The sequence below is a fragment of the Hyaena hyaena genome, unplaced genomic scaffold (genome assembly GCF_003009895.1).
Source record: "Hyaena hyaena isolate Hyena2069 unplaced genomic scaffold, ASM300989v1 scaffold_267, whole genome shotgun sequence".
In the NCBI taxonomy this organism is placed as follows: Eukaryota; Metazoa; Chordata; class Mammalia; order Carnivora; family Hyaenidae; genus Hyaena; species Hyaena hyaena.
In genome coordinates this window covers 1,494,581-1,508,031 of record NW_024080903.1, presented here as the reverse complement: position 1 = coordinate 1,508,031, position 13,451 = coordinate 1,494,581, and the positions used below count along the sequence as shown (strand labels likewise).

The 13,451-nt window shown below is 60.8% G+C and overlaps 1 protein-coding gene across 4 annotated transcripts in view; it reads right to left on the bottom strand.

Moving 5' to 3' along the window:
- Positions 1–13,451, bottom strand: part of NFATC1 (nuclear factor of activated T cells 1) — a 100,902-nt gene that overhangs the window by 79,139 nt on the left and 8,312 nt on the right. For 3 of the 4 annotated variants that reach the window (XM_039245822.1, XM_039245825.1, XM_039245824.1), the window contains exon 2: positions 7,513–8,608. In XM_039245822.1, coding sequence (XP_039101753.1) covers positions 7,513–8,608 — 1,096 coding nt within the window. The remainder of the gene's footprint in view (positions 1–7,512; positions 8,609–13,451) is intronic. The other variant, XM_039245823.1, reaches the window with a different exon arrangement.

The following is a 13,451-nucleotide window of genomic DNA, read 5'->3' as shown; positions in this document are numbered from 1 at the left end:
ATCTGCAGTCGGGGATGCGTCCAAGCTCCTCCCTTCACCCCCCCGGACGCTGCCCGGGGCCAAGCTGGTGCTTGTGCTCAGTACCTCACCCCCTGGACGCTGCCGGGGGCTGAGCTCAGTCTCAGGCCACCAGGGCTCTGTGCCAGGCACGCCGGGCCACATCACCATGGTTCCAGGCCCTGCCTGCAGGGGTCCCGGCGCCTGCCCGCAACTGGGCCAGAGCCGCCGGCCCCTTCTCAGCAGGCACTCAGCTTGAAATGAAGGCACGCACTGCATGCGGCCTCTGCCTCTGGCCCGTGTGCACCCACACACCCGTCCGTGATGGGAACTGAGACCCCATCCCGCAGGTGAGCCGCTCGAGGCCCCAGCTGGGGTGACAGGCCAGCACATGGACCCCGATCCACACGGCCTCAGAGCACGGAGCCTTCCAGTGAGCAGGCCGTGCCCGACCAGAACCTTACAGGGACCTTGTGGCTTCTTCCTTCTTTTATTTTAAATTAGGAAACTTCCACATGCCTCGGTTTTCCCATCTGCAAAATGAGACTTATCCACACACCCCCTCCCACAGCAATGAGCTCTCCGGGCCCAGGTCCAGGCCCCTGGGGAGGGACACATGAGGCTTTCAGGCCACAGGGCTCATCCCTGAAGCCCTGCAAGGCCGCGGGTGCCAGTGGAAGGGGGTGCAGGTCACTAAGCACCCCCAACAGATGGCCACATTCACCCGTGGGGAGTAACGCTGACAGAAACTGAGGCGTTTCCACGTGTCCTGAGGGCACTCCGGGCACGACCTCACCAGGTGTCGTCCGGTGTCTGGGATGAGTCCTCACATCCTGGCAAAGTCCGCTTACCCCTCGAGCGGCCTGTGCACCACAGAAAGGCCTGGACCATCCACCCCAACAGGCCGTCCAAACCTCACAGTGGGACATGCACAGTGGCCACCACACTAACCAGGGGGCGCGTGCCTAACTCCCTGATCCTGAGCCCCGCGTGTGCAGCTCTGAACGCCCCGCGTGTGCGCGGCTCTGAACGCCCCGCGTGTGCAGCTCTGAACGCCCCGCGTGTGCAGCTCTGAACGCCCCGCGTGTGCGCGGCTCTGAACTCGCCGCGTGTGTGCGACTCTGAGCTCCGTGCGTGCGGCTCTGAACGCCCCGCGTGTGCAGCTCTGAACTCGCTGCGTGTGTGCAACTCTGAGCTCCGTGCGTGCGGCTCTGAACGCTGCATGTGCAACTCTGAACTCTTCGTGTGTGGCGGAAGCCCGCGTGTGTAGCTCCAGGCTCTGAAGGAGAAGCATTTATCTGTGACAAGACTAGAGCCTGCCCTCCCCCCAGGGCTGGCAGGGACCAGCGCCCACGGAGCCAGGCCTAGTGTGCAGGGGACTCCGGAGTCAAGGGGCGCCCCGGCCCCCGAGTCCTTGCAGCACTGAGCCAGACACAGCCTGACAAGTGGAGTTCACTGCACTCGCTTTCCCAGGGCTGCGGCCTCACCCCGGAAATGCGCCTGCCCCACAGCCCACGCGTAGGCGGTACGCAGGGCACAGACCACCTGCGTCGGGTGTGAGACTTTACACAAGTTGCTTGTTTGTTAAAACTAACCCAGTACGATGTGTCCCAGCTCACAGATGGTAGTTTAGAACTATGGACAAACAAGCAAACCCCAGTGTGGTATGTAACTTTGTTTTTGTTCAAGAACCCAAGAAACGAGGGAAGGTGAGCCCCACTGCTCTGCGTGAAGGTCTAGGCCTGAGTGTGCACAAGCCCAGCCTCTGGGCAGGAGCTGGCCTGGCAGCAGGCCCATTCGGGATGCCACGGGTGGACGACCCCCTTCCCGCACCCTGACCTCAGGGGACAACGTCTGGGCAGAAATTAATTCGGATTTGTCTGTGGTCACTGACGCCTGGTGTTGCTGGATGCTTGCTCCCAGCAGGGCCCCCACGGTTTGGGAAATCTCCACATTGTGGACACACGAAGGCCCCCGGACAGGTGGTGTGACGCCTGAGTGCAGCCGGGCCCCGCGCACAGGCTGGACGTGTGCGGGACGAGGCCAGGCACAGGTCAGACTCCACGCGATAACCCTTCCTGCACTCAGACTATTCTATTAAAGAAGCCACGGGCCAGATCTCAGCGGTCTGACTTGAAGGGCCACGGCCCACTCCCGGGACAAGCCCGGCAGGGGTGGGCAGAAGCGCCCCCAGCCTCCCCACCCGCCCCGCCCCCATGCACTGACTAACTTTGCTCCTGATCAATCGGCAGGCTCCTCTTTCAAGCCAGGAGCCGGTACTCACTGCAAAGCACCTTCCAAGTGTCAGCCGGGAACTCTGTAAAACCAGAGAGCCTGACGGGAGGGAAAGAGGGCTAGGTCTCTGCAAACCTCTCGCACACGTACTTGTGCAGTGAGCAGACACGTGGTGTTCAGTGCTCCAAATGGGGGCAGAAAGTGCCTGCCCCCCCATAGATGCTGGGTTCATTCTGGGAGGGGCTGAGGCTAAGGTTTATCTGTGGCCTCATGGCGACCTGTGTGCTGGGTGTCCGCCGCCCCCGGAAGCACGCTCAGCGTCCTGCAGCCGGACACGTTCTCGTCAGCTTCTGGACACGTCCCGACGCCCATCCCGGCCTCCACCATATCTCCCGGGAGCAGCGGTCAGGGGTCATGGGCTGAGTTCGGGTCCTGCCCCCGGAGAGCCAGGGCCCTGAGCGGGCATCCCGACTCTGTACCTCGGTCTTGCCAGCACAAAGGGGACCCTGCAGAGAGAGCCCACATGGCCCCTCCTGTCAGCGAGCTCCTTCAGGAGACCTGCCCCTGGGCGAAGCCACGTGCCCGGCATGCCAGCGGGCCAGCCCGAGACCGCCTGAGCACGGACAGCGCGGGCCCTGGGCTCCCGGGTGGAACGGGGGCGAGACCCCCCGCGGGGACGCCACAATGGATGCATGTGTTACCAGCCTACAGTGAATCTGATTCCAAACGAGGACACACACTGAGACGCTCAGAAAACATCAAATCAGTCGGGGGCGATAGACTTCTGGAAGCCACCACTTAACACGACACAAGGGCCGTGGACATGGTGAAAATCACCAGTATTGCAGCCTAAACCCTAAAAGAAATGATGTCTGCAGCGCACTGCTGTGTACACAGAGCGGCCTCAGGCCCCGACCCAGCTCGGCTCTGCGCAAGGACAGCTCACTGAGTCCGCCTGGCCTCCTAGGGGAGCTCTTCAAGGGCTCAAATCAAAGAAGCAGTTTCCTATATAGGAATTTAGTGCCACAAGTGGGAAATTGATGTCACAAGAGTCACATTACGGGCACTGGCTGGATCAGACCGTAGAGTGTGCAGCTCTCAATCTCACAGTTGTGGGTTCAAGCCCATGTTGGATATGGAGATACTTAAAAACAAAATCTTTAAAACAAAGTCACCTTAAAATGCCTCTGCTTTTCTACTCTCCTCACGTAAGTACGCCTCTTTCTTTTTTTTAATGTTTTATTTATTTCTGAGAGAGAGAGAGCTTGAACAGGGGAGAGTCAGAGAGAGAGGGAGACAGAACTGAAGCAGCTCCAGGCTCTGAGCCGTCAGCACAGAGCCCGACGCGGGGCTCGAGCCCATGAACCGTGAGACCGTGACCTGAGCCGAAAGTTGGACGCTTAACCGACGGAGCCCCCCAGGCGCCCCACGTGTGCCTCTCTAAAGGCAAATTCAGAGTTGATTCTGGGTACAGATGGCCAAAGACATGAACGCCCTGTGAGCTGAAACTTCCCACGAGTGTGTCCTAGAAGAGAAGGAAGTCAACGCACAGAGGCAGCCCCAACACTGGCAATGCACACCGCCCAGACGCACAGCTGCCAGGCCCTCAGAGGGACCCGAGGGGGGCAGCGCCCACTGAAAGCTGTTATCCTTCATGTTGATATGGAAGCCTCCAGAAACTGCCCTCTGAGGTCTGCCATCTAGAAATAACCAACCATAAGTTCCTGTCTTGTAAGCCAGATCTTCAGATGTCCATCCCTTTCCTGCCTCTACACCCGCCCCCCAGCCTCCCTGCCTCTGCGCACCGCCCCCCCAGCCTCCCTGCCTCTGCACACCGCCCCCCCAGCCTCCCTGCCTCTGCACACCGCCCCCCAGCCTCCCTGCCTCTGCGCACCTGCCCCCCTCAGCCTCCCTGCCTCTGCACACCGCCCCCCCACCCCAGCCTCCCTGCCTCTGCATACACACCAGCTGCCTCGGCAATCGACTCAAGGCTGACCTGGAAGCTGATTGTTATCACCGGCATCATTGCTACGAATGCCCTCTCCTTTCTGAAGAGGCTCACAGACTGACTCTCAGACCCAAGCTCTGAGGACAAAAGTGTCACTCATTTAAACTCTAAAACACATCCAAACTATAAAACTATAAAGTTTTATGAAACACTGCGGTTAGTTTCAAGTGCAGCAAGAATGATACTATCCATTCTTGATAGGCTGCTGTGGGCCTATCAGGACGCTTTGCAGAGGGATTGCCAAAAATACTATACCAACAAAGATGACCCCAAAAGGGAGAAACCTCCCCCAGCACCCAGAGTCCTTGGGAAAGGCTAGCGCTGCACACTTTTCATTCAAAGGCTCCTTTTGCGAATTAAAAACGTGACGAGTTCTCCATCCCAGACCCCGGAGACCATTACAAACCCGGCCCTGGGGTTACACGGCAGAGACCCTGCTGATGTCCTAGACGCTGGCCGGAGGGGACAGGAAGTTTGGGGGGCCCACCCTCCCGTGGGTGCGACGGCCCGTCCCCGTGGCCCAGCTGCCCCGGGGCACCCAACGACAGGACGGCATGGGAATAGGAACGAGAGGCCAGGAAACATATTTCGATGTGAAACCAAAACTGGGGGAAAGGTTAGCTTCCGACCTTGCCCCACGTGCCATGTTTGCTCACCGAGCTCACGGGAACGCCAGGCCCCCTCCCCTGCTCCCAACCAGGGGCTCTGACGTGGGCACATCGCGGGGCCCTGAGCACAGGCGAAGACAGACAGACTCTGGTCCGCGCGTCATCGGCAACCCACCAGGGACACCCAAGTGCCTGCAGACGCCCCCGCGGCTGAGCGAGCCTCCAAGGGGGACTGACTGTGGAAGGCGTCCTGCCCTCCTCACGCGGAGGCCAAGCGGGGTGTTCTGGGCCAAACTGCGTTCCTCCCCCCCCCCAAATTCCTGGGCTGGAGTCTTAACCCCAGGACCTCAGAATGTGACCGTGTTTGGATGCAGGGTCACGTTGCAGCAAGGTCACCAGGTGGGCCCTGGTCCAGTGGCTGGTGTCCTTGTAAATAGGGGACATCTGGACAGACACAAGCCAAGAAGACGGGCCTCCGGAGGAGCCAACCCGCTGGCGCCCTGACCTCTAACCCTGGGAAGCAAATGTCTGTTGCCTACGCTGCCGGAGTGCAGACCAGCAGGCGGGGCCACCGATGCGCCACACTTCACCCCGACCCACAGTTTCCTTCCTGCTCTGGCCTTGGCCTAAAGAGTCCCGTGAGGCCCCGCTGGGAGGACCACGGCCTTCAGGGCCCGTGGAAACCATAATGGGAGCCTGTGTGCTTCTGGCCGTTGGCTTCATTCTTTTTTTTTTTTTAATTTTTTTTTTTTTTTTTAAATTTTTAGGAGAGAGAGAGATAAGCGTGAGCAGGGGAGGGTCAGAGAGAGAGGGAGTCACAGACTCTGAAACAGGCTCCAGGCTCTGAGCTGGCAGTCAGCACAGAGCCCGACGCGGGGCTCGAACACACGAACCGCGAGATCATGACCTGAGCGAAAGTTGGACACTCAACCGACTAAGCCACCCAGGCGCCCCGGCTTCAAACTTTCTTATTTTTACTTCAAAATTATAGAGAAAGGAGAGCAGGCACAAATGGTTCTTAATAGGTTTTAAATGCCTTCAAATGGATTTCTTAAATTCTCATGTTTACGATTTAAATCCGGGTGTTGAAATAGAATTGTTTTGACCATAACTTTGAATATATCCGCTCGTTTAGCTTTGTAATATGAAAAGTAGAAGTTGGGATAGAAATGCGGACGCACCCTAACACAAGTCAAGAAAACTCCGTGGTAATTCTAGCTTCCTTGAGTGCTGGTCTGCATTCCTTCCTGAGTCAGAGGAATGACTCCTACTCTGAATAACGAGCTGGAAGAAACGTAGCATCCACCATCTCAGCACTTAGGAAGCTGCCGCTCAACAGGCCGGGGGCTCAGCCGGTTAAGCACCGACTCCCGCTCAGGTCGTGATCTCCCCGTTCGTGAAGTCGAGCCCCATGTCAGGCGGTCAGTGCGGAGTCGGCTTGGGATTCTCTCTCTCCCTCTCTATGCCCTTCCCCCGCCTTCTTCCTCTGTCTCAATAATAAACAAACATTTAAAAAAGCAGCCAGTCAGTGTCATATTGGCTCCCACCACACACCTTCGGCAGGCTGAGCCGGGCTCACCCGGCACCTGCAGGCCCACTACCCGCCGCAGCCGCGCCCACGCTACACGCTCTCGCCGTGGACACAGGCTCTGAGCAGAGCAGATTCTGAATCCAACGATGCTGCCAACTCGCGTCCCTTCTGCTGCAGACGCGCCCGCCGGAACCGGTGGGTGCCGCCCCACGCTGTCGCTTCCAGAACGGCCTCCCCAGAGCAGGGACGGGAGAAATGGGACCTCAAGCCCAGGACTCCGGACATGCGGGAGCGTCCAGGGAGGCGCCGCAGCCCCACGTCCCGGGCACCCGGTGCTGCAAGGGAGGCCCGTCTCCGCGCCTGAGAAAAATCCCGGAGCAGATTGCACTCTGCCAGGCGGCGTTAGCGGCCCACCTGTTGGGAAGGCTATTCAGTTAAAAATAAAAACACTGGGCTGATAAGTGGGCCCCACGGAGCGGTAGAGCCCGCACGCCGCTGAAGAGTAAAATCAACAACCGAGATGCTCGCCTACGCTCTGGTCGCCAGACTGCGGGGAGCGGGCGCTCCTCTCGTGGGACCGGAGGCGAGCTGCTCTCCGAGGACCGGGGAGCCGCCCTGGGGAATCGCCCAGCCGAGGCCCCATCTGCACCAATGCCATGGCGGCAATTAGGGGGAGAAAGGGAGCGGGTGAGCAGCGGAGGGAAACACACAAACAGGGATCATTTGGTTTTATTGAAGAAAAGCTGAGTGCACACGTGTGCACCCTCGTTACGGCTGGCGCGTCCCCACCTGAATGCACGTGCAGTAGCCTCACCCCCAGCCCAGAACCCGGCCTCGTTAGGACCCGGGGCTTTTAATGAGACAATTAGGGGAAGATGAGGTCTTGGGGGGGTCCTTACAGGAAGCGGATTTGAACACAGACACACGGGGAGTCGGGCGCACGGTGCTGAGGCACAGAGAACCGATGATGCTCCTAAAGGCAAACCCTGAGGCTGCCACGGGCCACGTGGCCATCCTGGAAAGTGCCAGAAGGGAAGCAGCCCTGTGGGCACCGGGTCCTTGGCCAGCAGCCACCAGGCCGTGAGAAGCCGCTGCGCTGCCCGCGGACGCTGCCCACCCTGTCCCCCGCTCACCTGGTGTAGGATGTCGGCGACCGGGGCCGGGCCCACTGGTACGGGTGCTGCGGCACCGACAGGTACTGGTCGCAGAAGGCGCCCTTCCGGATGTGCTGGAAGGGGGGGAACTCCTCGGGCAGGAACTCAGACGTGGGCGGCGTGGTCCCCAGGTCCTCGCCGGCCGGCTCCACCTTGAGCGCCACCGAGGGACAGTGGTCCAGGGTGGTCTTGCGCGCCTTCACGGGGACGCCGTCGCCCAGCTCCAGCGTGCTGTCGGTGCTCAGGGCGTTGATGGCCGCCACGATGGCAGAGCTGGTGTACCGCGTGGTGTCGCCCAGCCAGGTGTCGTCGGTGACGCTGACCCGCGGCGAGCTGCGCGGGGACGGCGTGGGTGAGTGGTGCGGGGAGCAGGAGAGCTGCGGGCCGTTGAGGCCGTACTTCCTCTTGTTGCCGGGGGACGAGGGCCGGGACGTGCGGGCCCCCAGCCAGCTCTCCTCCGTGACGCTCGTGCGGGGCGACGTGGAGGGCGAGTGTCTGGGGGAGCCCAGCAGGCCGCAGGCCCCCAGGCCGCGGGCGAAGCCCTCCTCGGGGTCCGTGGTCTTGGGGGACACGCAGGGCGACTGCCACGGGGACGTCTGCGGGGACGCGTAGGGATACGAAAAGCTGGACTCGTAGGACGAGGCGTCCGAGTTGCAGCTGCGGGAGGACAGGCTGCTGGCCGGGCTCAGGCAGGAGGGGTCCCGGTATGCCTCCAGGCTGGGCAGAGTCAGCGTGGCCGTGGAGGGGGGCCGCTTGGGGCTGGGGGCTACGCCCTCCACCTCCACGTCGTGGAAGAACTGGCTGTTGCCGTGGTGCAGCCCCATGTACGAGGTGATCTCGATGCGGGGGCTCTCCAGGGCGGGGGCCCCGTTGGGCCGGACGTGGCCGGAGGCCAGGAAGTAGCCGGGGGGCCCGCTGTCCGCGGCAGCCCCGTAGCCGGGGGGCTGGGTGCCCGCAGCACCCGGCATGCCCGGGGCCGCGCCCTGCAGGTCGAGGCACGGTGCCGGCAGCGGGGGGTGAGCCGCGCCGGGAGGCAGGGCAGAGCTGATGCTCGGCGGCGCATAGCTGTAGTGCTCTAGGGAGGGGACAGAAAAGAAGAGGGCGTGAGGGGCGTCGTCAGGAAGCACAGCGCGGCTCAGTGAGCCCGTCGGCGCCCACAGCCCCGGGCCTGACCCCTTCTCCCCCCTGCAGCTCAAGGGCACCCCCTGCACCTCACGCCACCCCACGCTTCCACGGACCATCCTCTGCCCACGTGTCCCGCCCTGGAGACTCATCTGCTCCCTCCTCCCTTCTGCTCTTCACGCAAACACTTCCTTCCACAGCCGCCCCCCCCCCCCCAGATTTCAGTCCCCAACCCAACACCGGTGTCACCCTCCCCAGATTATCTCTTTCCCTGAACACTTAACATCACCTCACCCGCCATCTCTTTGATCAGAAGAAACTAAGTTCCGTGACAGCAGGAACCCTTGCCTGCTTTAGTCTAGCTTACTTCACGGCAGGCTTCAGAGCCTATGACTGTACCTGGCACATAAAAGGTCCTCAGTTTGTTAAACAGATGGATGGGTGGGTGGACGGGTGGATGGGCGAATGGGCAGGTGGGTGGGTGGGTGGATGGATGGATGGATGGGTGAATGGGCAGGGGAGTGGGCAGATGGACAGGTAGGTAGGTGGTGAGTAGGTGGGTGGGTGGATGGGAGGGTGGGTGAGAGGAGGGATGGGTAGGTAGGTGGATGGATGGATGGATAAATGGAAAGATAAATGGAATGGATGGGTAGAGGATGGGTGGATGGGTGGGGAGATGGATGGATGGATAGATGGAAAGAAGAGTGGATGGACAGGTGGGTGGATGGGTGGGTTTTAGCTATAGGAACCTGAACATTTAAAGGGATATAATAAGCTAATCAATATCAAGGTGTCCTAATTACTGGTTACAAAGATAACACCTCAAGGATCAGATGAACATTTTCTGAGGTCTCTAACATGTAAATTCTGATGGTAGCTCATGGCCTAGGAAGCAAATGACATTGACACACAACTATATTTAAGAATCATTATATGTTAATTATAACCTCAACAAAATACGTTTTAAAAATCGTTACTAGTGTAATTAGTAATTCTTAACAAGAAAGCCACATTTCTGGATTTCCTATTTGAAAAGACATTTTATAACATCTTGGTACCTCATTATTGTTGGCCTGGAGAGGATATCGCACGGTCTCTAAATAATGGAAACACACACGTGGAAACCCTACACCACCCGTGGTTTCCGAGCTGCTGCTGTGAAGGAACCGGGCTCATCGGCGGTGCTGCCCTTCTGCTGGGCTGGGCCCCAGAAACCCACACGACCGGCCCTGGAAAACCCAGGGTCTCAGAGTGCGGGTTCAAACCCCGTGCTATTTACTCACAGAAATGGGTCTAGTGCCCCAAAAACAGAAGAGTCTACATCTATACTTATTTTTGTCCAGAAGGGGCCATTCAACCACCCGCTCTGGTGATGCCAGCTTTTGCAATCCTCGCCATCAAGTTCTTGCTTTTTTGCTCAGAATGCCGCACCCCCCCCCCACCCGTGAAAACCTGTTTGCTGTTCCCCAAATGGCCTCTCTTCCTCCAGGCCCTTCACAGGTGGCCTGGGGAGAGCCTCCGGGATGCTCAGCGGCGGAGCCACGACGGCCTGAGGGAGGCAGAGCTCTGCCGAGGAAGAGGGCACGGCACTGAGCCCGGGGGGCCAGAAGCTGGAGCCACAGGACGGGGTCCCATCACGTGGGAGCCGGGGCCACACGGCCACCGCCCTGGGACCCTGTCCCGTGCTCCCCATGGCTCACCGGAACAAGGAGCTGCAATCCCCAGTTAGAAACACGACTGCAGTCCTGGAGAGGGACTTCCCGGAGGAGAAGGTCAAGTTCCCGAGGAAGAGGTGGCCTGGCGGTGGTATCCACGGGGGCACGTGTGCCCACCGCACCCCCGGACCTGGCAAACCACAGCACAGGTGTCTGAGTGGGGCGTCGTGGGGGGGGCGGGGCGAGGGAACAAGCCTCCCGTTAGGAAGGCCCGACCCAGACTCGGGACCCACAGCGGGCGCCAGCCCCCAGGCCACTCCAGGACGGAGCCGCGTCTGCCGAGACCCACCTGAGCACAAAAGCGTTTTTCCAGCCAGGCGCCTGCTCGTGTGCTAAGTGCATTTCCACACAAACGTCACTCTGTCTCCGCGCGTCCCCTTACACGTGTTACGCATGTGTGCAAGCACACACGTATACACGCACACACCACACTCACACGCCTGCAGATGTCGGCCGGCGTGACCAGAGCAGGGTCGAAGGGCCGAGTGTGCACAGCGTCAGCCTGTCGTTGCACGGAATCCACAGTTAGTATCAGGTGATCGGTAAGCGCAATACCAGTAAGGAGTGTGAGTCCGCCTTACACACTCCGAGGGCAGGGGTTAGGAACCAGACATCCAGAAACAACGTTCGCATGTTTGACATGTTCCAAATTAAGCATGAGTTAGAGCCGCTGGCGCCCAGCACCCGGCTCACTACCGGCCGCGGAGCCCCTGCCCCGTGGGCTGCCACGCGTGCCGAGGCGGCGGGAACGCGCGTCTCGCCCACAACCACCGGCACCGGCCGCACGCCCCTGGGCGTGGTGCCCTGGGAGGTGCCCTCCCGCCCCGGCCGCAGGGCAGGGCAGTGAGCGCGGGGCTGCGGCCCCCACCCCAGCCCGTGTCTGCGCCCAGCACGCCTGGCCCCGCCAGCCCCGCGCTGCTGTCACACCCGTCCAGACACGCACTTTCCTCGGCCACCGAGAAAGCCACAGAGCCACTCTCCTGTGGTCTCAGCCCCTCCGGCTTGGGGGGGGGCGCAAAACACGCCTGGGGGCCCCCAGAGAGCCCTGAGCCGCAGGCGTGGGGGGCCCGGCCTTCCCTGGCTCGTGCCTCCAGGCAGTGGCTCAGGGCGCGCGGCCCTCCTGCGGGCTCAGGTCCCAGTGCTCTGAGGACCAGCGCCGTCTCGACATTCTGTCCTCACGGTGGCACCGTCCTACCGCCAGGGACACCTCGCCAGACCCTCCCGAGGGACGAGGCCCCCCATGCCCTGGCCCACCCGTGGCTGGGGCGCTCACACCCGCACGGCGTGGGCCCTGCTGTAGAGCCCTCCGACCCGTGGAGCACGTGACGGCCGGCGTTCGGTGAACTGTTCTCGTGTTAAAGGGAATCACCAGCTCCAGCAGACAGGGGACCGGGCGTGAGGCCGAGGGGGAGGTTAGACGTCATAAATGCAAGTGTGTATCACGAGGCCACCCACCGGGTCGCTGCCGAGGGACGTGGTGTCCCTTGTGATGGGCCCCTCGCCAGCTCCTGGCTTGTCCGGACCTCGAAGGACGTTTAATGAACCGACCCCTGCATATCCTGCCCAGTTAGAACAGTGTTACGCGTGGGGCGCCCGCGTGTCGCAGTCGGGTGAGCATCCGACTCTGGACTTCGGCTCAGGTCAGGGTCCCAGGGTCATGAGATAGAGCCCTGTGTCGGGCTCTGCGCCGAGCATGGAGCCTGCTTGGGATTCTTTCTCCTCTCTGCCCTCTCCTCGTTCTCACTCTCTCTCAAAATAAAATTAAAAAAAAAAGTCAAATAGTATTACGTGTATCTACGATTGATTTCAAGAGTTGGGGCGCCTGGCTGGCTCAGTGAGTGGAGTGAGTAACCCTTCATCTCACGGTCGGGAGCTTGAGCCTCTTGCTGGGGGCAGAGACTACTTAAAAGAAATTAAAATTAAACGTAAAAAAGAGAGAAAGTGAGCCCACAGCTGAACTAACATTTGCTGACAAGAAGGTAGCCCGAAGAATTAAAAAGCAAACCCCAGCCCCCTGCCTAGCGGGTCTGGGGCCCCCCAGGGCATTGCTCCTGGTGCCTGGGGCCCGAGGCTCCGACCGCACAGGGCAGGGGAGGCATGCGGGGGGCACTGGCGGGATCTGGGTGAACCGGCCAGCGTGGGGGGCCAGCTCTGACCCATGTGTGCAGGAGCCCGGTCTTCTGGAAGGGTCTAGAAGAGACCAGGTGGAGCAGAGAATGGCCTGGGCTCCCGGAGCCGTAGGAGGGGCCTTCGTGGAAACCAAACTCTGCCAATAAACATGATTCAGTGAGAAGAGAGAAACCATAAAGCCTCGTTAAAACTCACCTAAAGCACGACTTCCCTCAATTAAACAAATCACAGACGGGAAGCCACACGCCTGGCCTTCGGGACAGACCCACAGCCGCGGAGCCGGGCGGCTGGGTAAGGCCGGTCTCTGTGCTGGGGCAGAACACATCCAGCGGGAGATGGCCGCCTGCCCCGCACGCGCCTGGGGCACCGCTCCGCCGCCTCCTCTCGCCCAGGACCCACCTGGACAGTGTTCAAGTCTGCGACTTAGCTCTTCAGTGAGAATATTTTCAGGAACTTTCTCAACAGTCCTGAGGCGTTCAGGCCGATTCGTGCCCCGTCAGGAGCCCTCAGGCCCCTTTCTGCCGCTGCCCCTGGAGTCGCCGGTCGCCAGGGGCCCGGGGCGTCCAGCAAGTGCCAGAGCAGCCGGGCGCGGAGGAGAGCGAGCCTCGGGGGCCTCCTTCAGGACGCCCTACACGGAGTGGCCGGGGTGGGGCCCGGGCTCCGCAGACGCCCTGCCCTGCCCCCATCTCGTCCACGCTGGAGGCCCAGCCCCACGCAGGTGCGTGTCCCCAGGAGGGACGTCTGGGTGGCACAGGGGCCACTCCCAGGCTTCTCCAGTGCTCAGGCTTGTCCCAAGGACTTCCTCCCGTGCTGAGAAAGAATTTATTTCTGAACCACCTCCAAAAAAAGTATATCCATGTCCTTTCTATTGAAGCCAACAGCCTCCGGGCACCGTCCGTCTGGCCCTGCGGGCCCGTCCCCCGCCCCCCCCCCCCCCCCCCCCCCCCCCCC